Source organism: Diutina rugosa (genome assembly GCF_008704595.1).
Source record: "Diutina rugosa strain CBS 613 chromosome Unknown scaffold12_size278768, whole genome shotgun sequence".
NCBI classification, from domain to species: Eukaryota; Fungi; Ascomycota; class Pichiomycetes; order Serinales; family Debaryomycetaceae; genus Diutina; species Diutina rugosa.
Genome location: NW_022995132.1, coordinates 88,737 through 115,827, shown reverse-complemented (window position 1 = coordinate 115,827; position 27,091 = coordinate 88,737). Strand labels below are relative to the sequence as shown.

General features: G+C 49.6%; 14 protein-coding genes across 14 annotated transcripts; 7 read left to right on the top strand and 7 right to left on the bottom strand. All coding sequences in view use genetic code 12, as the record gives it.

The window, feature by feature from the left end:
• Nucleotides 1–100: 100 nt before the first annotated feature.
• GPD2 (Gpd2p) lies at nucleotides 101–1,216 on the top strand (the record flags this gene model as incomplete). Its single annotated transcript, XM_034155340.1, has 1 exon — nucleotides 101–1,216. One exon carries the CDS (start codon nucleotides 101–103, stop codon nucleotides 1,214–1,216), a length of 1,116 nt encoding a protein of 371 aa, XP_034012516.1.
• A 2,364-nt stretch (nucleotides 1,217–3,580) lies between these two features.
• On the bottom strand, nucleotides 3,581–4,171 carry DIURU_002663 (H(+)-transporting V0 sector ATPase subunit c''; the record flags this gene model as incomplete). Its single annotated transcript, XM_034155339.1, has 1 exon — nucleotides 3,581–4,171. One exon carries the CDS (start codon nucleotides 4,169–4,171, stop codon nucleotides 3,581–3,583), a length of 591 nt encoding a protein of 196 aa, XP_034012515.1.
• A 1,012-nt stretch (nucleotides 4,172–5,183) lies between these two features.
• On the bottom strand, nucleotides 5,184–6,026 carry GOA1 (Goa1p; the record flags this gene model as incomplete). The annotated part of the gene is made up of 1 exon (XM_034155338.1): nucleotides 5,184–6,026. The coding sequence occupies one exon, from the start codon at nucleotides 6,024–6,026 to the stop codon at nucleotides 5,184–5,186; it is 843 nt and encodes a 280-aa protein (XP_034012514.1).
• Nucleotides 6,027–6,086: 60 nt separating this feature from the next.
• On the top strand, nucleotides 6,087–6,728 carry DIURU_002661 (uncharacterized protein; the record flags this gene model as incomplete). Its single annotated transcript, XM_034155337.1, has 1 exon — nucleotides 6,087–6,728. One exon carries the CDS (start codon nucleotides 6,087–6,089, stop codon nucleotides 6,726–6,728), a length of 642 nt encoding a protein of 213 aa, XP_034012513.1.
• A 236-nt stretch (nucleotides 6,729–6,964) lies between these two features.
• On the bottom strand, nucleotides 6,965–7,810 carry DIURU_002660 (uncharacterized protein; the record flags this gene model as incomplete). Its single annotated transcript, XM_034155336.1, has 1 exon — nucleotides 6,965–7,810. One exon carries the CDS (start codon nucleotides 7,808–7,810, stop codon nucleotides 6,965–6,967), a length of 846 nt encoding a protein of 281 aa, XP_034012512.1.
• Nucleotides 7,811–8,687: 877 nt separating this feature from the next.
• On the bottom strand, nucleotides 8,688–9,560 carry DIURU_002659 (phosphatidylinositol-binding protein; the record flags this gene model as incomplete). The annotated part of the gene is made up of 2 exons (XM_034155334.1): nucleotides 8,688–9,416; nucleotides 9,495–9,560. 2 exons carry the CDS (start codon nucleotides 9,558–9,560, stop codon nucleotides 8,688–8,690), a joined length of 795 nt encoding a protein of 264 aa, XP_034012511.1.
• A 1,160-nt stretch (nucleotides 9,561–10,720) lies between these two features.
• DIURU_002658 (methionine aminopeptidase) lies at nucleotides 10,721–12,010 on the bottom strand (the record flags this gene model as incomplete). Its single annotated transcript, XM_034155333.1, has 1 exon — nucleotides 10,721–12,010. One exon carries the CDS (start codon nucleotides 12,008–12,010, stop codon nucleotides 10,721–10,723), a length of 1,290 nt encoding a protein of 429 aa, XP_034012510.1.
• A 1,716-nt stretch (nucleotides 12,011–13,726) lies between these two features.
• On the top strand, nucleotides 13,727–14,566 carry ARD (Ardp; the record flags this gene model as incomplete). The annotated part of the gene is made up of 1 exon (XM_034155332.1): nucleotides 13,727–14,566. The coding sequence occupies one exon, from the start codon at nucleotides 13,727–13,729 to the stop codon at nucleotides 14,564–14,566; it is 840 nt and encodes a 279-aa protein (XP_034012509.1).
• Nucleotides 14,567–15,503: 937 nt separating this feature from the next.
• On the bottom strand, nucleotides 15,504–16,592 carry DIURU_002656 (RNA polymerase specificity factor; the record flags this gene model as incomplete). The annotated part of the gene is made up of 1 exon (XM_034155331.1): nucleotides 15,504–16,592. The coding sequence occupies one exon, from the start codon at nucleotides 16,590–16,592 to the stop codon at nucleotides 15,504–15,506; it is 1,089 nt and encodes a 362-aa protein (XP_034012508.1).
• A 526-nt stretch (nucleotides 16,593–17,118) lies between these two features.
• DIURU_002655 (putative acid anhydride hydrolase) lies at nucleotides 17,119–21,141 on the top strand (the record flags this gene model as incomplete). Its single annotated transcript, XM_034155330.1, has 1 exon — nucleotides 17,119–21,141. The coding sequence occupies one exon, from the start codon at nucleotides 17,119–17,121 to the stop codon at nucleotides 21,139–21,141; it is 4,023 nt and encodes a 1,340-aa protein (XP_034012507.1).
• Nucleotides 21,142–21,328: 187 nt separating this feature from the next.
• On the top strand, nucleotides 21,329–21,646 carry DIURU_002654 (uncharacterized protein; the record flags this gene model as incomplete). Its single annotated transcript, XM_034155329.1, has 1 exon — nucleotides 21,329–21,646. One exon carries the CDS (start codon nucleotides 21,329–21,331, stop codon nucleotides 21,644–21,646), a length of 318 nt encoding a protein of 105 aa, XP_034012506.1.
• Nucleotides 21,647–21,833: 187 nt separating this feature from the next.
• ENP1 (snoRNA-binding rRNA-processing protein) lies at nucleotides 21,834–23,162 on the top strand (the record flags this gene model as incomplete). The annotated part of the gene is made up of 1 exon (XM_034155328.1): nucleotides 21,834–23,162. The coding sequence occupies one exon, from the start codon at nucleotides 21,834–21,836 to the stop codon at nucleotides 23,160–23,162; it is 1,329 nt and encodes a 442-aa protein (XP_034012505.1).
• A 427-nt stretch (nucleotides 23,163–23,589) lies between these two features.
• Nucleotides 23,590–24,084, bottom strand: DIURU_002652 (uncharacterized protein; the record flags this gene model as incomplete). Its single annotated transcript, XM_034155327.1, has 1 exon — nucleotides 23,590–24,084. The coding sequence occupies one exon, from the start codon at nucleotides 24,082–24,084 to the stop codon at nucleotides 23,590–23,592; it is 495 nt and encodes a 164-aa protein (XP_034012504.1).
• Nucleotides 24,085–24,694: 610 nt separating this feature from the next.
• On the top strand, nucleotides 24,695–26,518 carry DIURU_002651 (MDR family MFS transporter; the record flags this gene model as incomplete). Its single annotated transcript, XM_034155326.1, has 1 exon — nucleotides 24,695–26,518. The coding sequence occupies one exon, from the start codon at nucleotides 24,695–24,697 to the stop codon at nucleotides 26,516–26,518; it is 1,824 nt and encodes a 607-aa protein (XP_034012503.1).
• Nucleotides 26,519–27,091: the final 573 nt, after the last annotated feature.

The following is a 27,091-nucleotide window of genomic DNA, read 5'->3' as shown; positions in this document are numbered from 1 at the left end:
ATAAGCTTCTACCGTGCCGCCGGTTAACGAAAGTCCCCTATATAAACCCGCCTGCCCCTCCATCTGCCCCTCGATAATTTCACCACCACCACAAACAATAATGACCGCCGACACCCCTTATCCCATTGACACCCCGTTCAAGGTCGCCATCATCGGCTCCGGCAACTGGGGCACCGCCGTCGCCAAGATCGTCGCCGAAAACTGTGCTGAACAACCTCAATTGTTCGATAAGGAAGTCAAGATGTGGGTCTTCGAAGAGAAGATCGACGGGAGAAACCTCACCGACATCATCAACACCGAACACGAAAACGTCAAGTACATGCCTGGAGTCAAGCTCCCCGCCAACCTTGTGGCGGTGCCCGATGCCGTGGAGACTGCCCACGACGCCGATATCCTCGTGTTCAACATCCCCCACCAGTTCTTGCCCAACGTGTGCAAGCAATTGCACGGCCACGTCAAGCCCACTGCCCGCGCCATTTCGTGCCTCAAGGGGCTCGAAGTCACCAAGGAAGGGTGCAACTTGTTGCTGACGCTGATCACCAACACCCTCGGCATCCACTGCGGGGTGCTTTCCGGGGCCAACATCGCCAACGAAGTCGCCAGAGAAAAGTGGCTGGAAACCTCCGTTGCTTACCCCAGACCCGCTGACTACAGAGGCGACGGCAAGGACGTCAACGAGTACGTGTTGAAGAACTTGTTCCACCGCCCGTACTTCCACGTCAGCGTCATCGACGACGTTGTTGGTGCCTCGATCGCGGGGGCGTTGAAGAACGTCGTCGCCATCGCTGCCGGCTTCGTCGAAGGTGCCGGCTGGGGTGACAACGCCAAGGCTGCCATCATGAGAATCGGGTTGAAGGAAACCATCAAGTTCGCTGGGTACTACGAGAAGTTCGGCATTGAGTGCCTGACTCCCCCCTCGCCCACCACCTTCACCTCGGAACTGGCTGGTGTTGCCGACTTGATCACCACTTGCTCTGGTGGCCGTAACGTCCGGGTGGCCCGTCACATGATCGAAAACGACGTGCTGGCGTGGGACGCCGAAAAGGAATTGTTGAACGGCCAACTGTCGCAAGGGATCTTGACCGCGAAGGAAGTCCACGAGCTCCTCGAAAACTTTGAGTTGAAGGACGAATTCCCTCTCTTGGAGACGACCTACCGGGTGATCTACGAAGGCGCCGACGTCAACGAATTCCCCGACACTTTGAGCCACTTGTAAACAGTGAGAAGCAGCCGGTTTTGCTTTTGGGTTTTTTATTTAGGTTTTTATAGACATAGAATTGATACACAGGTTAAATGAATTGATTGTAGCATGGTTTCTAGTGATCACGACGCTCGCGTTAGTGGCTGCAAAAAACACAACTCACGCAGCACCGCGGAAACAACGCAGATGGTATATAAGAACCACAATTCATAGTTATCACGTCCAAAATCGAAGACAATGAGAACTGCATTGGTTGATAACGCTTGAGACTCCTCGTGTACTAGTAGCTGTGGCCTGCGATGCCAGTTCTGACTGTGCCACCAACTGTAAGTGCACCACCGACTGTGCTAAAGCATGTACCTCACCAAACTTGTGGCGTTGAAGCCTGTCAATGTGGTTGCAAATCGGTTGCTACGAAACATTTAAAGAGAAAATGAATTCTCATTTTAAAAAGTGTAGCATTTTTTTAGTAACCAGTGGGTGTTGGCTAAATGCATACTTGGTGATGGCCAGCTAAGTCATGTGACGCGTGGTGAGATCGTCTAGACGACGCGTCGGAGTCGAGCGAGAAACGATGTCTGTCAGTCCGAAAGATAAGCATTTTGACGGCGAAAATTAGCGGTAACAAGCTGAGAACTTGTGGTGAATTCATTTAAAGTTGGCTGTGTTATGGTTTAACTATTAAGTTTGACGGTGTCAGCTTCATTTCCCATCATACGCTTCTCCGACACTTCAATTCGGGAATGGGGAAGTCCAGAGGAATGTCGTGTCAATCCCAGTCTCAGGGGTAGCTGTCGCCTCGCAATCGTCTTCTTCTTCTTTCCATCTCACGCCGTTTGAGTCGCCACTTCTCGATACCATGGTCGGCACTCCTCCCGTGCCCACCATCGCCGAGTTCTTCGAGATGTTGACCCTCCCCAGCACCGCCTTGTCAGTCAAGGAGGCGGGGTGTGAGCGGTTGCTCGAACACTTCCGGGAGAAACCCGCCCCCTGTCGCCGAAGTGTCCAGCTTCTTTGAGAAAGTGGGAAATATACTCGATGACGCTACGGATGTTCAGCTTGGTCGGCCCTTGTTGGATATCTTAGGCGTCCTCGCTGAAAAGCGGGAACTTGCCGAAGCGTTACGCCCTCGAATTGGAAACGTTATTGGTATTATGACCTGGTGGATGGGTGAATACGAGCACCGGCCCGCGGCTACTGAAGTGATTGACAAGCTTCACTTGGGTGCCTCCGGAGATGTTGGGCAGGCGGTTGCTGCTGAGGTTTTGAAAGCACGGTCGGAAGGGTATTTGGTGGCGGCTCGCGAATGCTACGAATGGCTTTTGCGGATCTAGCCCCGTTTGGCTTGGAACCTTTGCTTCACGAACTTCTTTCTGGACGTTACGGAATTTCTGACTAGTGATGATAAGGAAATCAAGCAGCGTGCCATAATATTACTCAGAGACTTTGTTGAAAACGAACCTACATTATTGCATGAAGCTTTAATGTCTGCCGAGATACCTGCTGAAACTTATAATTCCGTTATGAAGCCGCCCACTCCATCGCCCAAGGATTTCCCCACTCACGCTCCACTGAGACCGATGCCGCGAGTCTCAGCACCGGCTGTTGTTCTAGGGATTGTCCCTTTATGGCTGGATGACGATGGCTTTCGCCCACCTCGCATCCCACCGAAAGCGAACGTTGATGACGAGAATCCGAAGACAAAGAAGCGCCAAGCAGCACCACGGGCCGGCGTTCGGAAGAAACGCTCATTTTACGAAAAGGCTAAAGCCAAAGCCCTAGCCTCCCGCTCGAACCCCTGCAGTTCGTGTTTGAAACAAGGCTTCCAATATGTATTTTCTGAGTGACGGAATAGTTCATGTTGATGGTTTGGAGGAGCCGGAACACTCTAATCTGTCGGACGTCATTAAGGATGAACCCTAATCATTAAGTGAGTAATAGTATGTAACGAGACTAACGAATTGAGACACAACAGAACTCTACTGGCTTTCCTGACTTTACGAGGGACTCCTTGATAATAAATGTTGAACATAGATGGTTGTGTTCGAGAAAATTCCAAGATTATCACATTGTTAGTACTTTCGATCATAACAACCAAAAAATTGAAGGATATGGTAATTAAAGAAGATAATGGCGTAGAGACATCATTTTTGAAATGACCTTTTGTTATTTACAATCTGCGTCTATGCATTTGTTGAACGTGATGGAAACTTCGATGAACTGACTGTCCCACCAAGTCTTGAAACCATTGGTACCGTCATTCATGCTCATAGGAACTACACTTAGAAGATTCCCTGAAGTTCTACAGGATTGAGTGTGCATCGAAAGTAAGTGTCCGTTCTAGACTATGTTTATTTCCCGTGATTAACTTTTTTACGTTCAACTGAATTCTTGAGCTTTACCTGCCATAAGCAAGCCCACGATAAGGCCGAAAAGCCCCAACACCGAGCCGAAAATTTCGATGACAAGAATCTTGACGAACAATGACGAGTCGGCGGCGTCAGCAATGGCGGCGGTAGACCCTGTGATACCGACGGCAACACCACAAATGAGATTCAGCAACCCCACGGTGAGCCCGGCCCAAAACAACGAGTAGCCGGTGTACATGTTCTCTTTGGTGTATAATTTTGCTTGGTCCACTGAGTTCAACTTCGAACTAAACACGATCGCCATGATCAACCCGTAGATGGCGACGACTTCACAGAAAATAATCAGAATCAAGTTCTTGGTACTGATGCTGGGCACCTTGACCCCAGCACCTACGATCGACAGCCCCGTGATGAAGATACCCCAGGCGGCGCCGATAACCAGGAACCCGATACACGCGGCAATCCCCAGCGTCGCCCACCAGTAGGGCGACGTCTGTTCAAGGAAGGCCCCCACATTGAAGTCCTCCCCCGTGTTGTGGAAAAGCATATACCCCCCGACAGTCAATGCCGTGAGGGTCAACACGCTGGTCTTGATAGTCATGGAGAGGTGTTCGGCAACGTTCGCGCGCACTAGTGTTAAGCGGTAGGAATGGTCAGTGAAATTGGGATTTGAAACTTGCGAGCAAATGATCAAGAGGGTAGTGGAAGTTTTCATTTGATTCGTTAAGTTTAGATGGTTTAAGTCAGTTTGTCACAAGGACATTCAAAGCGATTGTCCTCAATTGCCTATGTTGGCATATCGTAAGTCTGAGTGACTGCCCAATTCAACTCAGATACAACATAAAGACCTCTAATAATCAATTCATTGACTACTCGACTCAAATATACTATTGCCGTATCAACTTTAGTAGAATAACACGTCTATCGATGAGATCTTGTTCATATTCGCAAAACGGCTGCCATGGCCATTTAACTCGAGAATCTTGTATGACACCGGCTTTTAGTCCCCATACAAATGTTACTCACCCTTACTATCAGAACACTTTAACGTAAATCAAATTTCATGGATTTCGAATTTTGATTGAAATCCTACTTCTTACCTCTACCGAAAATAATTTACTCGACCACTGTAAGTACGAGAGGCCGCCAACTTTGCAAGTGCGATCAGTACAGGTACAAGGCCTCCCACGGGACTCCATTGTTTTTTACATTCAACCAGCAAGTAGACATCGACATCAAACATCACTACACATCTGAGTTTCACGACTATGAAATAAGCTTTAGTGTCCATTAACTATTTGGTCGAGATTTAAACAATCACGCACAAGTCGAAGAAACGGAAGTCCTTTTCGAGGGAGTAGTTGTCCTTAAGGGTTTGCGAGTTCGATTGAATTTGTTGAGCAGCCATTGTTGAAGTGGGTGTATCAGGTGAGAGAATGTGAGAATAAATGCTAACTTAGTGGGTTTACCTTCTACTACCGAATTAGGTCCTGTCAACGAGAATCAAGTGGGACAATCGTCTTCTTTTGGTAGTGTGACAATCGTCTACGAATATGGTTTAATCATTGGCTTGAAATATTCAACTATATACAATCAGCAACGATGGTTAGAAACTATATAAACTCTTCTTCGGCCTCTTCGGATTCGTCTTCGCGCAACTGGAGCTCCTCCAGCTCCTCAACCCCTTCAGGGAGCGGGAGCCAGTTATGAGGAGAATTACCCCATTTGTATGGTCTCACGTCCACAGCCACATTATACTCAACAAAGAGTCGGCTCCGGTTAGTTTCCAAAAGATACACTTCAACCACACCGACGCGAGCTCGAGTCTCAAGCGTCTTCGTCGAGTAGAATGGTACCGTATACTTAATAAACTCACGGGTGGCGTAGGCTTGGTCGGGAACCGGAGCATTAACAAACACAAACGTCTCCATATCGCCGAAATTAACATTAAATTGTCCCTGGCGCAAAAACATCGAGCCAATGGTCAGATCAGGATTTTTGGCAACGTATTCGGTGACTTGGCGAGTGAGAAGCTCCATCAGCTGTACCTTATAGTAGTCGAACTCGTTCTCGATACCTCTCAATACGTTCGTGACCAGCAGTTCATCGTATTGAGCCAATTTCACCCGCGGCATCTCGGGTTTATCCACTATGGCCAAGTTCTCGTGGTACACCTTGCGGTGCCACCATTTGTAGCCAAAATAGCCTCCCACCGACGCTGGAGGCACAAACGACACCAAATAGTCATAATGTACGTTGGCAATAGTCCAGGCGACGCCCGCAAGCCCGGCAAAGTACTTCACTTGCTGGGGCACTTTTTGGTGCCACCAGTACTGGATCGGCGTGCAATCGCCAAAGTACAGCTTGCGAGGGGGGCTCAGCACCCACCGGACTCCCCCCACCGTCCGTAGAAGCGGGTTCCGGACCGCTAGCGGCGTGTGGCAAAGCACGTTCATCAGCGATACCAGGCGATGATCTGCGCGCCTAATCTAGCGTCGTTGCCATCATAGCCATTGATGTCTTCCAGTCGCTATCAGGGGAAGCAGGTGCGGCTTATAGGACGCCAGAAGCTTGAATTTTACTGTCAGCTATGTTCCAAACAGTGTCGAGATGCCAATGGCTTCAAAAACCATGTGGCGCTGCCGTCTCATCAGGCGAAGATCGCGGCACTTGGTGCTGATGCTGGAGCCACTGTGGCCCGGTTTTCCAGGGAATTTGAACAAGAGTTTCTCCTGTTACTCAAACGAAGCCATGGTACCAAACTGGTAGAGGCCAACAACTTCTACCAAGAGTATATTGGTGCTCGAGACCACATCCACATGAACGCGACCCGATGGCGCCTGCTTACCGAGTTTGTCCGTCATTTACACCATACCAATAAAGTGGAGTTGGAAACACAAGGGGAAAGGATGACGATCAGCTTAGTTGACGCTGATGACGCCGAACGGCGGCGCCGAGCGGAGGCTTTGGCTGCTAAACAAGCTGAAGACGATTCGCTTCAGCAGCGGCTTGCCGACCAGAGAGTGGAACAAGCCAGGCTTAACCAAATCAATCAGGAGAAGGATAAGCCGGTGGAGGTGGTGACATCTCAGCAACCCGTCAAGCTTAGCTTGAAGAAGAAAGCCGCTACCAAAAGGAAAGCCATATTTGATGACTGATGGTTGTATGAGTGATCATTAGCGAATCCAGTCCGATTTCTAACCTGATTCGTCATGCATAACTCGTTTGCAACTTGAAATTAATGCCGTTATGAGATTATGACAAAAGTACAGATTTCGAGCTAGGGCCTCAGGTACATTTCGAAGAAAAGTTTGATTTATTTTCTGATTGAGTTTGCAGTTTACTGATTCGATACTACAAGCTATCAAGCGAGTAAATTTACTCATATTTGAAGTCAATAAACATTATTCTTTGAAGAGGGATATTGTCCATGCCTGAATCTTTTATTGTGCCCGTTGCACATGCACTCATCATCTCGAACATCGTTGCTGTCCTCGTACACCCAATCAAAGAATTGGTTTGGTTCTATTAAGGGTTCGGGTAACGCATATTCCATGGCACTGTATGATTCAGGATTCATAAACTCTGCACTTGGTGTCTTCTCGGAAAGTTTATTAATTTTGGGAGTAACGTTTCGTGGGAACTTGACATCATCAAGCTTAAGAAGGGTACGCAATTCAGGATCAGCAAGCTTGAAAAGAAGCTGGAGAGTATAATACGCATCGTTGGCACCATTGTGCATGTAACCAGACAAAATCATCGTCTCTTTAAGGGCTGTGCGCAAGTTGGTTTTGTCGGTCTTATTCCGACTAAGAGCGAACAATTTTTCAGTATCAATGGTGTGTACAAACGGGTGTTCGATCCCCATGTGTCTAAGATATTTGATATCATTCTGCAATCCGTGTCCCACAAGAACCGAACTCCACTGTTTGAGACCAGAATAGTAATCGAACAAACCTTGAATGAAAATTTTGATCAGCAGCAACGACATACGCCACAGCGTTGCCCCCATAAAATACTCCCGATGGTTCGGAACGTACCGACCATTTTTGAGTTTCAAGTTATCAGAATTCACAAGATGGTAAGTTTTAACGTTAGGTGTCGACAGATGTTGTTGTCCACGGGGGTCGTAGATGGAGATCCCAACTTCAAGGATGTGTGTCTCGTCTTTTGGTGACTGTTCCCAGGTCTCAACATCAACACAGATCAAGATCAGGCCACGGCCATAGACTTTGTACATAGCAAATTGCAATAGGTCACGTTGGTGGGGGTTATTGAGTTTCGGATGTTGTTTGAATTTCCATGCATTCTTTTCAAAATAGCTCTGAATATACTTCTGCCGTACCACTAACCACGACTGGTCGACCACTTCATCCTCAAACTGGTTGTGTCGTCGCTGATGTCTACGAATTCTCTTTCGAAAATTCTTGCGGTTGATTGACATCAGTTATCGAGTCGAGTGCGCTTTGAAAGTCGCTGTGTGGGATCAAATGCACAGGTGCGTGTAAATTATACCTCAGCGTGGGGCGTAAGATTACAATGATTACATGCTTCTCTTGAACTCTTTTTGACCCAGAGGATGGATTTTGAATTAAACTAAGCAATTTCTTAAGTATACCTATCTTCAATGGAATGAAGTTTGGTACACGTTTACATCCATCAGTGGAGATATGAGTGTACCTGCCAAATTCACTTGATTTGAAAAATATTCCCAATACTTCAGTCGAAAGTGTTAGTTAGATGACGAAGAAGAAATTGGACACTGGTTAAAGAAGAAGTGACATTTAGGGTTGGTAAACCCACTTTTAGCTATTCTCGTCTACATATTCGACTTTTCTATAAGCGAATTCGACTTTAGAGAGCTTCATGCCCACTGCAAGAGACATTGATATAGTGCCCAAAATTCAAAGACCCGTGAACTATCCTCGAATTAGTCCAATGGAAATCATCTTTTGAATCTACTGGTAAACATCCACGTGACTGTAGAATTCAAATACTCGTCATGACTTTGTGGTTGCCGACATTTATCGAGTGGCCTACAACTGGGTAGTTAACATCGGCTTACTATACGGCTATAACATGTTCCCCACACACCCTGTGGTGGCCATATGGAACGTTTACAAAGCGAGCCACCCCAACAAAAACGACAACAAGCAGAGCAACGCCGCCAATTGTATGGAAATGCCCTGGATGGGCTCGGTGACAATCGCCTTTTGCGGCTGGTAGTCGCCCTGGGGTTGTTGCTGCTGCACCGAGTATTGTTGAGGAGGGGGCGCCGCTGCCACCGGTTGCTGGTGGGCGGGGGGTGCTTGTTGTTGGTACAGGTCTTGCGCGGGCGCTTGGTGGTGGGAGAGGTCACGGTCGACGGGAGCCGAGTCGTGGTGGCGCTGGGAGGCAGCGGCGGCACCTGCAGCAGCACCGACGCCGGCCCCGCCAGCGGCGGCGGCGGCACCGTGGCCGTGGCCGTGGCCGTTGCTCCGGTCGTGGTGGCCACGGTCGCTGTCGACGTCGGAGTGGTCGTCGGTGACGAAGTAGTTAACCCGCAATTTCTTCAGCACCAACTTGTCGCCGTACAGCTGTTCGAGACGGCCCCATTCCTCCAGTACCCGCGACGGGTCTTTGACCTTAGGCGCCGGCAACGACACGATCAAGAACTTGTCCTTGCACTTGTAGTCAGCAGGTAAAGGTTGGGAGAACCCCTGGAGGATGATGGAGATCTCGACGTCTTCGCCCGGCTCGACTAACCCGGCATTGGGGCGGACGCAGTAGAGCTTAGGGGCGGTGGTCTTGACCTTGAACGCGAGGGGCTCGCGCGTGTTATTGGTGAGGGTGAGGTATTCGGTGGTCTGGCTGGTAAACGAGCCTGGAATGGGTTAGTAATTGGAGGTTAAGATGGATATAACGGCGCTGGCGAATGGTGAGACAGCGGCACGCCATTGGTGGGAGGGGAACGTACCTTGGAACTCTAACACCAGGGGAGACACGTCCATGGTAGCAGTGTAATGAAAATCAACCAGGGAACAGGCCAGCGGAGATGGAGGGCTAGTTCTAGGGGTCAGGACAAATGTCGAGGATTTGCTCTCGATTTTATGCGGCAGCTGTGTGCAGGCACCAATCTCCATGTGATAGCGCGGGGGGTGTCGCTGGCGACTGTTTGCCCAGCTGGCTAGCAACGAGACCACCAACCACATATATATTTGCTACAAGTGTCGTGGCAGGGGTTTATAAGAGTTTTTCAGGTTAATTTGGCCTGGTTTCTCGCGATCAGGGCACGATTTACCACAGATTCCAGTGGCAGAGGTGAGGGGACCATGTTTCCTTTTTGGGGCAGTGACGTCGCGAACGAACAACGCCCTCCGGAACCAGGTCACATGGAATCGTCACCCCACAAACCCCACTTACCGCTTTGGTAAGGCACACAACGACGCCCTCCACAATCGCATCCTCGGTCCTTCACTCGCGTGGTGTGTTTCCCCCAGCCTTTGGCGTGGGACGGGAAATACAGGGTATATCGTATATAGCTCTCAGTGTAAGCCGTAGCGTCGTGATCGCGGGAGCAATACCTTCCGCCACAGCAACCGTAGTCCGTTGCGGAAAAGCCCTCACCAGAAGCCGATGATCGGATGACAGCCGGTGGCATAACGACGATGACCACGTATGTTCCCCAGATTGCCGCTGTAGGGCTGCTCCCGGGGCGGTGGTTCCGGATATCGGCGACTCGGCGACCCAGTCACACCTGCAGCGAGCGGACGCGTCGAGCACTGTCAAATTTCCGGGTGGCAGTAACGTCAAACGTCAGGGGGCAGGGTGGCCCGCTAGCCGGTGACGTACCATGTATGCCACCGAAGCCTGACCCTAGATGTGGCTAATACCAGCGGGATTTAGTAGATATGAAGTATCAAGTATTGATTGAAAATCACGGATTAATTCAGTAGTGATTATAAGCACTGGGAAAAAGGGGTAATTTCACCTTGTAACTGAAATGAAATACGTCACCAATGTAATCAACATTTTTGACATATGGTAAACCTAAAACTCGTAAAATTGTTTGAATTGAAAGCTAACATCTCTCATAATTGTAGAAAGAAGTCATAGTCCGAAATTAGAAGTTACTCGTCTTATGTATATTTACAGATGTCCACTCGTTTACCTAATAGTCGTCGCCCTTGGTCACCACTTCCTTCTTGTGGGCATGCAACAACACCGTGTGTTCGAATTGGGCCGTGTACGAGCCCTTGACATCGACAATCGGCGGGTAGTCCTCGACGATGCCCGCCCGCACCAACTGGTTCAACCCAAGCAAGTACTTGTCCTCGCCCGTCTCACGTTCAAGGTACCGGCGACACCACGGCAACGTGCCGAAGGTGTTGTTGATCTTTTCCATCAACTGTTGAGCGCGGTCGCCAGGGACCCGCAAGTGGCTGACGTCCAGGTTGAGGGCATAGTGCAGACACTCGCCTTCAGGCACGACGTAGCCGTGGCCAGTAGAACCGAACGTTTCAATGGCGTAGACTTCGCCTTCCTCCATCTTCGTCTGGTCGCCGTTGGGGACGATGGGCACCGTCTTCCCCAGGTGGATGACGTAGTCGCCGATCGAGTGGCCGTTAAGGTTACGGATACACTTCACCGGCAACAACTTCCCGTTCTCTTCCATTTCGTACAGCTCCATCACTTCTTGCACGGCCAGCCCGATATCCGTCAACCGCACATCGATCCCCATCTCGCGGATCCCGGTGTTGGTAGCTTCTCTGACGGCGTCCATCAACGGCTTGTATTTCTCAGTGTCGTTAAACGTCATCGTGAACGCTGAGTCACAGATACGCCCGTTGACGTGGACACCGATGTCCACCTTCATGATATCGTCCTTTTGCAACACCGTCTTGTCGCCAGTGTTCGGGGTATAGTGAGCAGCAACATGGTTAAGCGACAACCCCGTGGGGAAGCCGACCCCGGCCTGTTTCGGGGCGACGTTGCCCGCGTAGTTGCGGACGGAGTTTTCGATCAAATCGGCAATTTCCACCATCAGCATCCCCGGTTGAATCAGGGTTTGCGCCTTGTGGCGCACCCGACGGTGGATCTCAGCCCCCTTCCGGAAATCCTCCCATTTGGAGTCGTTTTGGCGGTCGTTGTAGCGGCACTCTTCGGAGGTGGTACGGTACAGGTTCACTTCCAACGGGTATTCCATCCACAACCCTTCGGGGAACTTGCCGTCCGGGTACAGGGCGTCGATGGGTTGAGTCTTCTTCTTCTTCTTGTTCTTCTTCTTCTTCTTGGCGGCTTTAGCGGCATCGCTACTGGCGGCGTCGTTGGCGTCATTGTCGCCGTCGGCGGGCTCGGGGGTTTCTTCAGGCACCAGTTCTGGCTTCAGCTCGGGGGCATCGTTGACGGAAAGCTGTTTCACTTCAGCAGTGGCTGCGTCGACAGCGCTAGTGGTTGCCATGCTTTATCAGTACAGTGAAAAGGAGGGGGGCTCTGATGGGGATTTGGTGCGAAGGTCGCACCATTACTTCCGACGCCGGAAAGTAGGCCGATACTCCCGATAACGGAAACCAATTCGCGACGCCATCTTAGTAGTAGACACTACTGCCGACATTATTCCAACGACGCAAGATCGTCAGGTGAAAAACGACATTTACGGCAATACTCTTTTTTTTTTTTTATACAAGATTAAGGATGACAAATCCGAGATACCACGGGGGCGAAATCATACCCCTTTCTTTTATCAGCTGTAATGGTTATCTCATAATATTAAGGTGTGGGTTCGTATCCGGTTATGCGTCCGACCAAGGAGGTTATTTGGAACACTACCAAAAGTGGTGGTTAACTATTCTTTTGTTTCTACTGGCTTTGTGGGCTTGTTTTATCTGAATTCTCGGCCATGCTCATCGCGCCTTTCGGTCTTCTTCCTCCGTAGGTCAAAAACGACTAGAATCCGATGAGGTCATCGGTGCTCTGGCTCTGGCGAACACAGTGGAAGCCCGCCCTTCCTGATAAAGAAACTAGGGGGTGTGGAATTTGGTAAGCTGTTCCGCCGGCTAAATCGTGGCTATATGCGGATTGTGCATGTCTCTCTACTCCAAACATGAAAAAGAAACGGGAAACGGAGATGCGATGGTGAGGAACCGTTACGGTTTTTTTCTCTCCGCTATACACCTATTCGTAGACGCTGCGATCTGTGATAACTACCATAAAATTGGACTATCACCATCACCTGATAAAGGACATATACTCCCAAACCAAAAAGTAGCACTATTTAATTCCGAAAGGGGTTCAATTAAGGGGATGGGCTAGAACCACAGGCTTCATCTCCGTTTTTGATGAAACATACATATATCTGTAGCATTACCGAGGCCACAGAACGGCGCTGCCCAATGATCGGCCACCGTTGGCGACATCGCTGCCTGGGGGGGACGGGGCGTTGTCCCCCAAACGCGGCGCTCGCCTTTACGTACCCCTGAGGGAGCTCCTGTTACCAGTATTGCAAGTAAATTTGATTGTTAACTACTAACTAAAGTAAGGGCGGTGACGTGGTGGCGGTACCCAGCATTTACCCCACTATTTTGACACGTCCGCTCCCGTGACCCTCGTAACCGGTCCCAGGGTGTCACATTTTTGCCGCCAACGTGGGTGCGGATCGGGGTCGCGAGCCCTATATGTCGGCCCTATATGTCGGCCCGGAGCTCGCTGTGGGTCAGTGTCATTGCACGTCACGGTGGCATTTTTTTTTTTCCCGTCTTCGCTTACCTAAGCTGCTGGTTGCCCCCGGGCATAGCGATGACCACGTACCATGGCCGCTTCCGACAAACGGGAACCGGTCCCCGCTCCGTCGGCCACCGCCAAGGGGGGCCAATTGCTGTCTATCCCACCCGCCACCGCGCCACCACCGTTGCCTCCCCTCCCCGCGAGGTCTCGACGAAAATCGCGCCGAGCGACCCGAAATTCTCTCCAGCGACTCTCCAGGCGGGCGCCCCCCCCAGTCGACAATGTGTCTGGGTGCAGTAACGGTTACCTGCACTGAAGCACTGCCCGTCATGCACCCTCGATTTGGGCGGGGCGGGGCCATGGTGTTTCTTTTGTTATTCACGAGGCAGCGAGACGTCGTTGTTTATAAATAGTGTCCGGGCCCCGCCGAGTAGATTCCTAGAGTATTGCCACCATGACTGACTACCTGTACGACAACGTTGTTCCCAACTTCCGCTTGGATGGCAAGCTTGCGATTCTCACCGGCGGCCTGGGCGGGCTCGCCCTGGTGATCCTGAGAGCCCTCGTCGCCCAAGGGGCCGAGGTCGCTTTGGTCGACATGAACTTGGAGCGCACCAAGCAGGCGGCCAAGGACGTCGCCCAGTGGGCCACCGAAGAACTCAAAGGCCGTAGCGACGCGCCCGTGCCTGAAGTGCTGGCGTGGAGCTGCAACATTGGCGACGCCGGCCACGTCGACGAGACTTTTGCTCAGATCAACACCCACCACAAGAAGAACGCGCTGATTTTGATCAACACTGCCGGCTACTGCGAGAATTTTGTCGCTGAAGACTACCCCGCTGCCAACGCCGAAAACATCATGAAGGTGAACGGGTTGGGCGCCTTCTACGTGTCGCAGGCGTTTGCCCGCCCCTTGATCGCTGCGAAGGAGCTGGGGCTGATCATCTTGATCGGGTCGATGCTGGGGACTATCGTCAACGACCCCCAGCCCCAATGCATGTACAACATGCTGAAAGCTGGCGTGATCCACCTTGCGCGCTCGTTGGCGTGCGAGTGGGCCAAGTACAACATCCGCGTCAACACGTTGCTGCCGGGGTACATCTTGACCCCGTTGACCAAGAACGTGATCGGGCTGCACGCGGAAATGAAGGAGGCGTGGGAACTGAAGATCCCCATGCACCGCATGGCCGAGCCCAAGGAGTTTGTCGGGCTGATCCTCTACTTGTGCAGCGACACCGCCTCCCTGTACACCACGGGGCACAACCTTGTCGTCGACGGCGGCTACGAATGTTGGTAACTTTATAGAAATATTAATGCATAGAACGAAAACGGAACAATACCTCCCCCTTTGTGGTGTGCCTCTAAAAAAATTTGTGGGGTACACGCGGGAAAGTGTCTGCACCACAGTGCATGGCAACTCCCGCCACCGCTGACCATCGCGGTGTTTAACTGCCAGCTACGCCCCAACCGCCGTGAATATCGCTAGGGTCGCTTAACAAAAGTTGTTCGCCTCCGGCCCGGGTACCGGCCACACGATCTGGCGGGATCTGGCGTCCACTTTGGTAGCGGGGCCGGGGGGAAACAGCCCTTCGGACACGCAGAAAAGCAACGTTATAGTGACAGACACCGCTGGGACCGTGGCGTACACGACATCGGAGTTGGTGACGCCTCCGAGCAATCGTGAGGGGTTTTGTGGTACAAATAGCTGGCGGGGTTTGTGGAATGCATGGCACACAATAGAAAACTCCGAAGGTCGCGGAGCGGAGACAATCGAAAGCACCGCCAACTCCGAGTGCCAGGCACGGAAACGGAGCGGAAGTGGCGAGGTAATTAAATTTGGGTGAAATATTTGGTGGCTTAGCTCGTTGTGGCGGGGTCGAGGGGCCTCAAGTTACCCCAAAATAAATCGACACGAGAGTGTCAATTTGAGGCATCGGAAACAAACATAAAGTCAATATACTATCAAGAATTACGAATGTATATCCAAAATGAGCTCATTGAAGTTTTACCGCCAAAAAAGCGCGTTTTTACGCATCTAATCTATGACTTGGTTAGCCTTAACGCATTTTTGTGAAAATCGGGCGTGTAGCTCAGTTGGTAGAGCGTTCGCTTAGCATGCGAAAGGTCTTGGGTTCGATTCCCAACTCGTCCATTCTTTTTGCATTCTACTTTCTTCAAATCGACGTTTTGACTTTCTGGCATTTTCTTTTTGACGTGGTATTCGTATGCTAATGCTATGTACGGCGATCGGAGATTTCCAAATCCAAAAAGTCGAGATCTGAGGGTTTAAATGGCCACAGGTCAAACACGCCAAACACGTTTTGCCATTGCTCCAACGAAAGATCGCGAGCAGTAAGGTAGGCCAACTCCCCCAACTGGGGAGCCAAGTCTTCAGCACCAGGAGCCACTCGAGGAAGAATATCAACAAGCTGTTGGTCACGACTTGAGAAGAACTGCTGGAGGATATGCGAGTAGAGTTCATGGTCCAAGTGAGGGTCGACGTCGTGAGGGATCATTTCGATCACGGCCAATTGAGCTTTAGGCAGAGACACATCCGCCGGTTCAAGAATGATGGGTTGGTCATCAAGGATTCTGCGAGGGTCATAGCCTTCACCCGGGTACAGAAAACTGGTCATCTTTTTCGGGTTACCAGTAATAGCATGCAATTTCAACGAGGCGTACATCTCGAACTTGACGGTGGTCCGGTTACGGCGAAGACTATAGGGGTAACTGGTGAATTTCTGAGCTGACAATTCAGGTACAAGGAGAAGCATCCGCACTCTGCCGTAGCGATGGAGCCAGTTGCGGTAGATGCCACACTGAAGCCACTGGGCCCAAAGCAGTTCACCAAACGTTGGCAGCGAAAGGTTGGCTAGAAGAAGGAGCTCATCGTGAGGACGGGAGCGGTCTTGCATTTGCGGTTTGATCTCGTTTTCAAGCAAATTGGTATACGTAGGCCACTGGTAGGCGTCGGCGTGGTATATCTGGTAGTGCTCCTGGTTGCCCGTAGTTTTGTTGAGTGTGTCCACCATCTGCTTCCATGTCTTGAGCTGGTTGCGAGCGTGTTCCACTAAGTAATGGCGGCGGGGCTGGATCTCCATGTTGATCATTGACCCCAATAACGGGTTGGAGGAGAACACTTCCACCACGTCTGTTTTCCCCTTGGGGTACTTCGATTGTAGATCCAACCGATCAATGAGCACCTGGCATTTCTCTGGTGATATGATCAGGGGTAGGCCTCGCGGCTTGGCAGCAGTGAATGGCGCTATGGCCAGATTGAACGACCTTAGACTCATGCGATGCGCGCACGAACTGGCACCCATGGTGGCTATATTATTGCCAGGACATCTTACAAAAAGATTAAGAAAGAGAAGCAAGAAATATGAGTAGATTGTACTTCATTAAGGTGTATAATCGACAGTAATTACTTAAGGTAGTCTTAAGCCTAAACCGTTTGGTTTTAATAATTGTACTTCGATTCACGCGGATCAACTAAAGAATGAACTTCTGTGTGAGACTTACAAAACCATTATTATCACTAGACGTAGATCGTATCAATTTATTGTTTCTCTACACTACTTTAATGTGAGTTTCCATAATTTTCACGGCATTGGCGGTGCTGCTGAAGCGGTGACGCGCGCTCGGCAGTGGTCGCAATCATAGGACGACGTCTTAGCCGTTTATACATTTATTCCTTCGTTGTGCTCTTGAGCAGTATTGACTGACCAAACAGGTGATACCGTCCATCAACGTCATTTGGTCTCTTTTCAACAGGTGTGATTACTCGCTTTAATCTCGTGGCATTCCCCTTATTAGCGCTATTTATATCCATTACCTGTTGACGCCTAAATGACCCGTCTGTCCCGTCGAGAGCTGACTCTGAAGGCTCTGATCCATACCAGACGTTCGCTGGTCCACACACGAAGTCCCCTGGTGCACCGTTCTCGTTCCCGCCATGGCTCGTTTTCCCTGATAGACTCACTGACTCTGGCGTTAGCCGACGATAACCAGACAGAGATGTACGCCGGGGCGGCGCTGGAGGTGATTCCCCTGTCGATTTCGCTGTTGCACTATCCTCACGGCTTTGGTCGGTGGAGACTGCGGCAAGACTCGGTGGTCAGTGAAGACAATCCTTTGCTCCCTCTGATACTGGGGACTCTGCAAGACCACGATGACCATGACAATTTCCGATTCTTTTCCAAAGATCAGATTGAAAATGCCGTCGGTGGTTCCACTTTAGAAGACCTGGAAGTGCCCGTTGACTTTAATACCGACTGGGACTACTCAGTGGACAAATACGATACTGATGTCGACCGTGAACGGCTTTCAGGCGACGATGGTCTGAGTGGCTACGGATCGTTAGAGAGTTTTGAACGGCGACGCCGCCGCAGTCTGCCCACCAGTTCTAAACTGGGCTCCGATGTTGAAGAAGATGAGACTGAGGCTGAGGCGGAATTTCAGCAACACTACCCAGCAAAACTTGTGTACCAGCGGTTCTATTTAGCCGAAGAAGATTTGGTATTGGGGATAGCTGGGTACACTTCGTGTTGGTGGAAGCAAGTCATCTACTACCTTCTCTGTATGTGCACGCTTGGCATGGCTTACTTGATTCTCCGGTGGTTCCCTCGCTATCGCATCAACCTTCTTGGTAACCCCCTGGCCCTTGGTGTCGCTGATTGGTGTGTGATTGAAAATGAGTTTGGTGAACTTCAGATCGTGGACGTTGACCAACAAAAGTATGGCGAACGTCTCCTGAGTTTTATCTCAGATAACGAAGCTCTTAACCCTAACGATGAAGTGGAGATGGAGGAGATTGGTGCCAAGCGTGACCCGAATCCCGTGGTTCCCATTGTTCACAGCTTCACATACAGATACATCAAGTTCTTCTACTCACCCGTTGAAGATATCTTCCGTACTAACTCCAACTGGTATGATCCTAAGTGGCTTTCAGTATCCGGATGTCGCGATGGTGTACTGCAACTGTTGCACGACCAACGGCTTGAAGTTTTCGGCCTCAATCAAATTGCTATTGAGACAAAGCTGACTCGTCAATTGCTTGTTGATGAAGTGCTCCATCCGTTCTACGTGTTTCAAGTGTTCCTGGTCTTGTTGTGGCTTGCTGATAACTACTACTACTACGCTCTGTGCATCTTCGTCATTCTGGGAGCTCTGATCATCAACTCACTTATTGAGACCAAGAGAACCCTTGCTAGACTTCAGGAGATGAGTCGCTTCTGCTGTGAAGTTCGGGTGTGGCGTAATGAGTTCTGGAAACAGGTGCCGTCCACTGAGTTGGTGCCTGGTGATGTATTCGAAGTTGACCCTTCATTGTCAGTAGTCCCATGCGACGCTCTTTTGATCAACGGTGAGTGTGTGGTGAATGAGGCCATGCTTACGGGTGAGCTGGTGCCTGTCACTAAGTCCCAAGCCACTCAGGACACAGTGGAGCTTTTGCCGGAAAACTTCAAAACCCCGTTGCTCTCCAAGCTGTACTTATACAACGGCACTCGTTTGCTCAAGATGAAGACTACCAATGATGAACCGGTGGTGGCGATGTGTGTGGCCACTGGATTCAACACCACCAAGGGTCTGTTGGTGAGACTGATGCTTTTCCCTAAACCCCTGGGATTCAAGTTTTACCAAGACTCGTTCAAATACATCGGGTTCATGGCCATCATTGCTCTCATCGGGTTCTCCTATTCCACTTACAACTTCATCAAGTTGGGCTTGTCCCGCAAACTCATGCTCTTGCGGGCGCTCGACATCATCACCATTGTTGTCCCTCCCGCTTTACCCGCCACTCTCACAATTGGTACTACATTTGCTGTGCTGAGACTTAAGCAGCGTGGGATCTTTTGCATTGCCCCCACTCGAGTCAACGTCGCTGGGAAACTTGAACTTGTAGCATTTGACAAGACGGGTACTCTTACTGAAGACGGGCTCGACGTGTTGGGCGTTCATATTTCCAACAATGCTTTAGGCCGCAAGGAAATCGTATTTGGAGATATGTTGAAGAGTGGTCAAGATATTGTTGATGACATTAACTACCGTCACTTGGAGTCTCATGCTACTAACCACGGGATCTACGTGATGGCTGCGATGGCGCTGTGCCACTCACTCAGAATGATTGACGATGAAATTGTTGGTGATCCTTTGGACGTCAAGATGTTCGATTACACTAACTGGGAATTCACTGAAGATCTGAGAGGACACATCGTTGTCAAGAAGGGTGAGAATAGCTTTACCGTGTTGCGTGAGTTTGAGTTTGTGTCGCAACTTCGCCGGATGCTGGTTATCATCAAAGGAAACCACGACCAGGAGCTTGCTCTTGTCAAAGGGGCACCCGAAGTGATTGTGGAAATCTGTAATTCTGAACTGATCCCAACTCAATTCGAAGAGCTTCTTCACCGCTATACTCACACTGGGTTCAGAGTGATTGCTTTGGCTTACAAAGATGTTTCCAAGTCACAGTTCTTGCAACGGGAAGAGGTTGAAAGTGATTTAACGTTCGCTGGGTTTATTGTGTTTGAGAACAAGTTGAAGCCTCAAACGAAGCCCACTCTTCGCAAACTCAATGAAGCAGCTATCCGCACCGTAATGTGCACTGGTGACAATGTGTTGACGGCGATTCTGGTGGGTAGAGAACTGTCGCTTATTGACCCCGATGCCAGCGTGTTCATCCCTGAATGGGAAGAGAATGAACAAGGTGGTAGACTTGGGTGGGTCAATGTCGATAACCCCGAAAGCAAACTTGATCCAGTCACATTCAAGCCGGTGGAAACTGATATCCGTCATACTTTAGTGAAACTTGCGATTACTGGTGATGTGTTCCGCTACATTTTGACTGAGCTCAATAACGTCAATGTTACTCAGTACGTGCTTATGAACTGTGATATATTTGCGAGAATGCTGCCTGATGAAAAACACGAACTTGTCGAGCAATTACAAAAGCTTGACTACACCGTGGGTTTCTGTGGTGATGGTGCAAATGATTGCGGGGCGTTGAAGGCGGCTGACGTTGGTATCTCGTTATCGGAAGCTGAAGCCTCAGTGGCAGCACCTTTCACTTCGCGCCAATTCGACATTTCCTGTGTCATCGAAGTTATTCGTGAAGGTAGACTGAGTTTAGTCACTCTGTTCCTGTGCTTCAAGTACATGCTGTTGTATCTGGCGATCCAGTTCATCACTGTGTCTATCTTATACAAGCTGGGTACCAACCTTGGCGACTTCCAGTTCTTGTACATTGACTTGTTCCTCATCCTTCCGTTAGCCATCTTCATGCTGTGGTGCAAGCCGTATCACAAGCTCGTGACCAAGAGACCCACGGCGAACTTGGTAAGTCCGAAGATTTTGATCCCCTTGCTCTGTCAGATTTTTGTATTAGCATTATTCCAAATTGGGTTGTGGCTTCAGGTTAAAAAAGAACCGTGGTATGTGGAGCCAGTGCCGGGTGGTGACGATGAGGTCAAGCTGAGTGATAACACCGTGTTATTTTTATTCTCGAACTTCCAGTATATCCTCATGTCGGTGGTGCTCTCAGTGGGCCCACCTTATCGGGAACCGATTTCCAAGAATACCCCTTACCTTATCAATTTGGTGGTGTCGACGTTGATCTCAATTGCCCTTTTCGCGGTTGACGGCAACTCGAAGACCGGAGACCTCATGCAGCTCACAAATTTATCTCGCGGTTTCTACTGGCTTCTCCTTGTGATGGCAGCGGTAAACTTTGGCTTAATGCTCTTCGGCGAGGCCAAGCTTTTCGGTAAAGTGGCCGATGCATACAAACACGTATTCCGGCGCCTGTCTAGAGGCCAGAGCAAAAAGCTCTTCAAGAATCTTCGCAAGGAGGAGTTCTCGATGGTTGTGGTGTGAGAGCAATTCATTGTACATTCATAAAATTATTAAAATGAGTCGATATGACCATTTCTCTATAATTACTACAGACGTTCAACTTACTCACCGTAGACTATAGTTTCACTCACCCCTAGCAACCTGAAGCGAAAACCCAAATATTTAATAGTCAGCAAAAACCCCTCCGAGATATCACCAACCATCGTCCATGTCTGAAACCCCCAAGTCCGTGCCCGACTCTCCCAAGCCCAAGTCCGACCCCGACCGCATCGAACGTCTCGCTGAGACTCTCCGCGTGCTTCACGAAACCAGTGAGCGTCTTGTCCAGAACAAGAACCGCCTCCAAGTGGACAAGCAACGCCTCCACCAGTTGAACCTGATGATGGAGTCGGGTGATGCTCACGAATGGTACCTCCAGGAAATGGGGACGATTGTTCGGGAAATGGAACAAAACCGTCGTGCCTACACCGCCCTCTGCGAACAGCTCAAGCACCTCGACACCCTCGAAAATTTCAACAAGAAGTGAAGGGCATATTTAGTTTTTTTTCTTTATTTGGTATTGTCGATCAATAAATGAATATTCCTTAATTTTGCAACCACTGTCAAATGGTGTGCGCGCTGACTAACTCCACACGCCGTGGCTTAGTCAGCGACATCGCGTCGCTAGTCGCATCTTGTCTGCGATGAGCACCTGTCCATCACGCTAAATCACCATGGGGAAGATCACGGTTCGTGAGGGCCAGCTGCAACGTCACAACCCGTTACACGCAGATATCTCTTCTGCCGGGGGTACTTTCCGCGACCAGGCAGCGCAAAAGAAGAACAAGCACCGCCAGCAACAACAGGATGACTTCCTCGACGCCAAAACCCTGGCGAAGATTCTCGACTTAGCCAAGCAGCAACAGGACGAAATCGAAGAAGAAGAAAACGGCAAGCCGTTGACGTTCTCGGAAAAGTTCAACCCGGAAGTTGAAGAGAGCGAGGAAGAAGATGAAGAAGAGTACTCTGAGTTTGAAGTGGATGAAGAAGTAGAGGTCGATGAGGCCGATACTGCGATGTTTGACAAATACTTCGGTAACCAAAACGGCCTGATTAACCTTGCCGATAAGATTTTGGCCAAGATTGCGGAGACTGAGGCGGCGAAGAAGGCTGAGACTGAAGGGGTGCCTCGTCAAGACGGGGTGAGATTACCGCCTAAGGTGATTGCCGCCTACGAAAAGATCGGGCTCATATTGCTGCTGTACTCGCACGGTAAGCTCCCTAAGCTTTTCAAAGTGATGCCGTCGTTGCGCAACTGGGAGGACGTGTTGTACGTGACTAATCCTGACAACTGGACCGTCCACGCCGTCTACGAGGCGACGAAGCTCTTTGTGTCCAATTTGCTGGCAAACGAAGCTCAGAAGTTTGTTGAACAAGTGTTGCTCCACCGGTTCCGGCGCGAGATCGAGGAGCTGGACGACCACTCGCTTAACTACCACATCTACCGTGCCCTCAAAAAGCTGTTGTATAAGCCGGCTGCATTCTTTAAAGGGTTCCTTCTTCCGTTAGTTGACGGCTACGCCACCACCAGAGAAGCCACCATCGCCGCCTCGGTGTTGTCTAAGGTGTCGGTGCCCGTGCTCCACTCGTCGGTGGCGTTGGCTCAGCTTACCAAGAGACCTTTCCGCCCCGCCACCACCGTATTCATCCGTGTGCTCATCGAGAAGAAGTACGCTTTGCCCTACCAGACTGTCGATGAGTTGGTGTTTTACTTCATGAGATTCCGTAATGCTGCTCAGAGCCAAGAAATGCAAATTGACGGTGTGCAATCACAGCAGTCTGAAGAGATAGAGTTGCCGGTGGTGTGGCACAAGGCCTTCTTGGCGTTTGCCCAACGGTACAAGAACGATATCACCGACGACCAGCGCGATTTCTTATTGGAAACTGTCCGTCAACGGTTCCACCCCGGGATGGGTCCAGAAATCCGTCGTGAGTTATTGGCGGGGAAGCCGAGATTGACGGGTGAAGGTGAAGGTGAAGTGACGATGGCTGACGCGTTTTAAGCGTATCGACAACACAGGGATAGCATGGTCTATCACACTAAATGGGGGCATCATTTTGCACAAATAGACGTTTAGGGTTTTACGAAGCAATATATAATTGATAACAGCGTATTATGTATTAGACAACGTTGAAGTGAAAGCGAAAATCGCGGAAAATGTACTCATCGCCAGCCTGACTCCATAAACCTAGCTTCTCAGAATCCCGTCCTGGTTCTATAGTGTAGTGGTTATCACTTTCGGTTTTGATCCGAACAACCCCGGTTCGAATCCGGGTAGGACCTTCTTTTTAGCCCCAACTCTTACTTTTTGAAGTGAGATTGGCTTTTATCCCCTTTACTGATGAAATCACGTATACAATCCATATAACCATAATACCCATACCATTTAATGTCTAATCAAAGCTAGCCAGTAGCTTTATAGGAATACTTCACGCCGAGTAGCGAGGAAGCTCGTCATCAATATCGCGGTTTTGATGGATATCAGTGATGACCTTATTCAACGCCTCAATGAACTCAAATAAGCCTCCGTTATTGAATTGGAGTGTTCCTTCATACCACATCTCCTTAGCAAACCCATCGCTAGCAATCGCTGGTTCCTTGGCACTAAAGAAAAGGAACTGCCAATAATTAGCTCCAAACCACGGCAGTTTAATCTCATGACTAAACTGAAGCAAGCCCGCAAGATTCAAGTCAATAGAAAAGGCATTGATGTCACCTTGAGTATCAGTGACATAGACAAACCTCTTATTTGTGACGTACACTCTTCCGTCGTCACACTGAATGTTAGTCTTTCCGAAAGCGGCCTTGGACTTGATGGCTAATGGTTGTCGTGTTGTGGGAGACGTGTATAACACTTTTTCATCCTGGGCGAGCTGAAACGGAAAACCGGCTCCTTCCGTAAATACGACGTTATTGATACTCATATCGCCACTCGTCTTAAACGCTGCACTCAACTCCGGAGTACCCTAAGTCACGTGTTACACACAAAGTCAGACGTTAACTTGGTTTTATCAAGGTTGAATTGGGTTAAATTGTAATTAAGATGTATAATTTGGACGAATGATTTGGCACTATAAACGGATGACATCAATTTCCACTCAGGACTTGCTATAGTTCGTTACGCACCTTCGACATTCATGTCGATCTTGATCGATTTTGTGGTACCTAAGCGACATCACGTGAATGTCTATGCAATGGTTTTTACAGTGTTTGTGAAGATTCCATTTTGACCATTTTTCTAATAATCAAATACAATCCGAAATTTTACTATGTGATTCCCCAGAAAATCCCCCACTCGCACTTGTGGCAATTTAAGCATCGTGCGGCTGGGTTGCCAGCTGAAGAGCAACGTTCCCATAAACCTTAAAAAACAGCAGGCTTGTTTGCAGAAAATCATTCAAGCAGCTGTCTTTACATTTTTGCATTCCATACTACTGTTGCATTATTACAAAACCTGACTGGCGGTACCCATCAAATTCTACAAGTCAGTAATTAACTCATACTCTGCGGAGGCTGACATTTGCATAATACTTCATGGGCATGGTACTGGAAACCGAACACACCAGCGAGCCTAAGCTTCTGTCACTGGAAGAGTACCAGCTGCTGCTATTGAAACCACTGCACTCTCTGCACTCATGTAAGGACGATGAGAAGCTGGATGCTCCCAAGAAATACTTTGAATCTGACGCTGGTGATGGCACCCGCGCCGTCGACCAGTATCTCCATGGGCCCCGGCTTATATTGACGTTCGTTCTGTGTGTGTTGCTGTTGTTTCTACTGGCTCTCGACCAAACTATTGTCTCCACTATTTTGGGTGAAGTGGGGCAAGTGTTTCACGAGTACGACAAAGTAATATGGTTGACGCTGGCTTTCCTTCTTCCAATGGCGTGTTTGATTCCTCTGTATGGGAAGCTCTCATTGGCTTTTGGTCGCAAATGGACTTTAGTTGGAGGCATCGTCATCTTTGAAGTGGGGTCTCTTGTGGCTGCGTTAGCTAAGAACATGGACATGTTGATTGGCGCTCGGGTGATCCAAGGTGTGGGTGCGGGTACCATCCAGACGTCGGTGACCATCATCTTGACCGAGCTGGTCCCGATATCGCGCCGCCCGCTTTCATTTATTCTTATTGGGGTCACATTTACGATTGCCCTGGTGCTTGGTCCATTTATCGGGGGGGCATTTGCCAATAACGTGTCGTGGAGATGGTGTTTCTACATCAACTTGCCCATTGGCGGAGCCGCGTTGGCGGTGCTCGTTGTCCTGTTTCGGCCTCCACCTCCTACCGGGTCGCTCAAAGTGAAACTTGGGCGTATAGATTTCATTGGTACATTCTTCTTGACGGTGTCGACAGTGTTGCTCTTGCTTGCCATTTCATTTGGTGGCGTCGCGTTCCCCTGGCGGCTGGCAGCCGTCATTTGTTGCTTTGTCATCGGTGGGGTAATGGGCATTGTATTCGCCGTGTGGAACTTTGTGTGGCTGAAACACCCACTTATCATTGTTGAGAACTTGACGATCGTACCGGTATTGGCAGCGGCGTTGCTGGCGGCGTTTAACTTTGGGTTTTTCATGGCCCTCGTCACCTTTTTGGCGATTTACTTCCAAATGATTTACGACGCCTCCCCTTGGCAAACGGGGCTCTACTTGTTGCCATTAGTGATTTCGGTGGTGGTACTGCTGATGGCTAACGGGATGTTCCTTCGTAATATTCGTCGGATTAAAATCACGATGATGTTTTCGCTGATCTGTGGTCCCATCGGTTGTGGGATTTTATTGCTTCTCGGACCCAAGAAAGACATTGGACAATTGATTGGTCTTTTAATCCCCGCAGGGATCAGTATTGGGCTCCAGTTCCAACTGTCGCTCATATCCGCTCAGATCCTGGCTCCCAATAACGTGGAGGGGCTGGTGATCCAGGTGACGACGTTCTTGTCGTTTGTGAAAACATTTATGGGTGCATTAGCCATCAATATCTCCCAGCTCATCTTCCAAAATACGGGGCTCAGTTCCTACAATAGCTTTGTCCGCACCTTTGATCCGTCTAGTCCCGAATACCAGACGTTACTGCGATACCCAGGGAAGCTGATCTTGCTGTCGCCGACAGCGATGAACCTGTTGCCCGAGCCCCTTCGACAACTGGTGAAGCTTATCTTTATTGATGCCCTTCATAATGTGTTTTACTTCTCGTTGGCGATGCTGATAGTGGCTTTAATTGCCAGTGTGTTCACTACGAACAAGAAGGTGCCGAAGGACGATGAAGTGCAAATGGAACTTGAGGAAGAGATCGAAGAACTCGAACATGATGACGTAGCCTCAACGGTACAACAAACGAACTCAGTACCGGTTGAACCCCCTAAATAGCATTTTTAATACCATAAATTTTCAAATTGGTCTTAGTTATGCAATTGATAAGACCTACAATTCGGCTGGTGCATAGGAGCTACAGCTACCATGATGATTGCGCAATTGCAAAAAAATGAGAATTACCAAAGGTGGTGGTTTGACGTTTACAATTGCAATGGTCTCGACTATTATTTGCATAGAGTTGGAATCAATGAATAGATAATGCGGCCGCAAGCACCCCATGGTCAAGCACCCCATGGTGCAAGCACCCCAACTTCTGATTCAATTTCGGCACACGGCTGAGAGGCCCACGTTCCGGAGACCGAGATTTCCTTGCTTTGCGCTTACTCAGCGTTACCAAGCGCAGAAACGTGTTTACACCGGTATATTTTATTTTGGGCGCCCCCTCATCGTTTAGTGGGAGACCCTCCGAGATTATCCGAGCGATAGCGGGAGGTGTCACTTCGGAGTATATGTACGCTGTACGGCGAGCGCATGCCTACTGGCATCGCTTCCGCTCGTCCAGAGAGGCTTTCCGTTCACCCAGCCAGCCGAGCCCCCATATCACAAGCACGCCTAGCATTGGCTCTA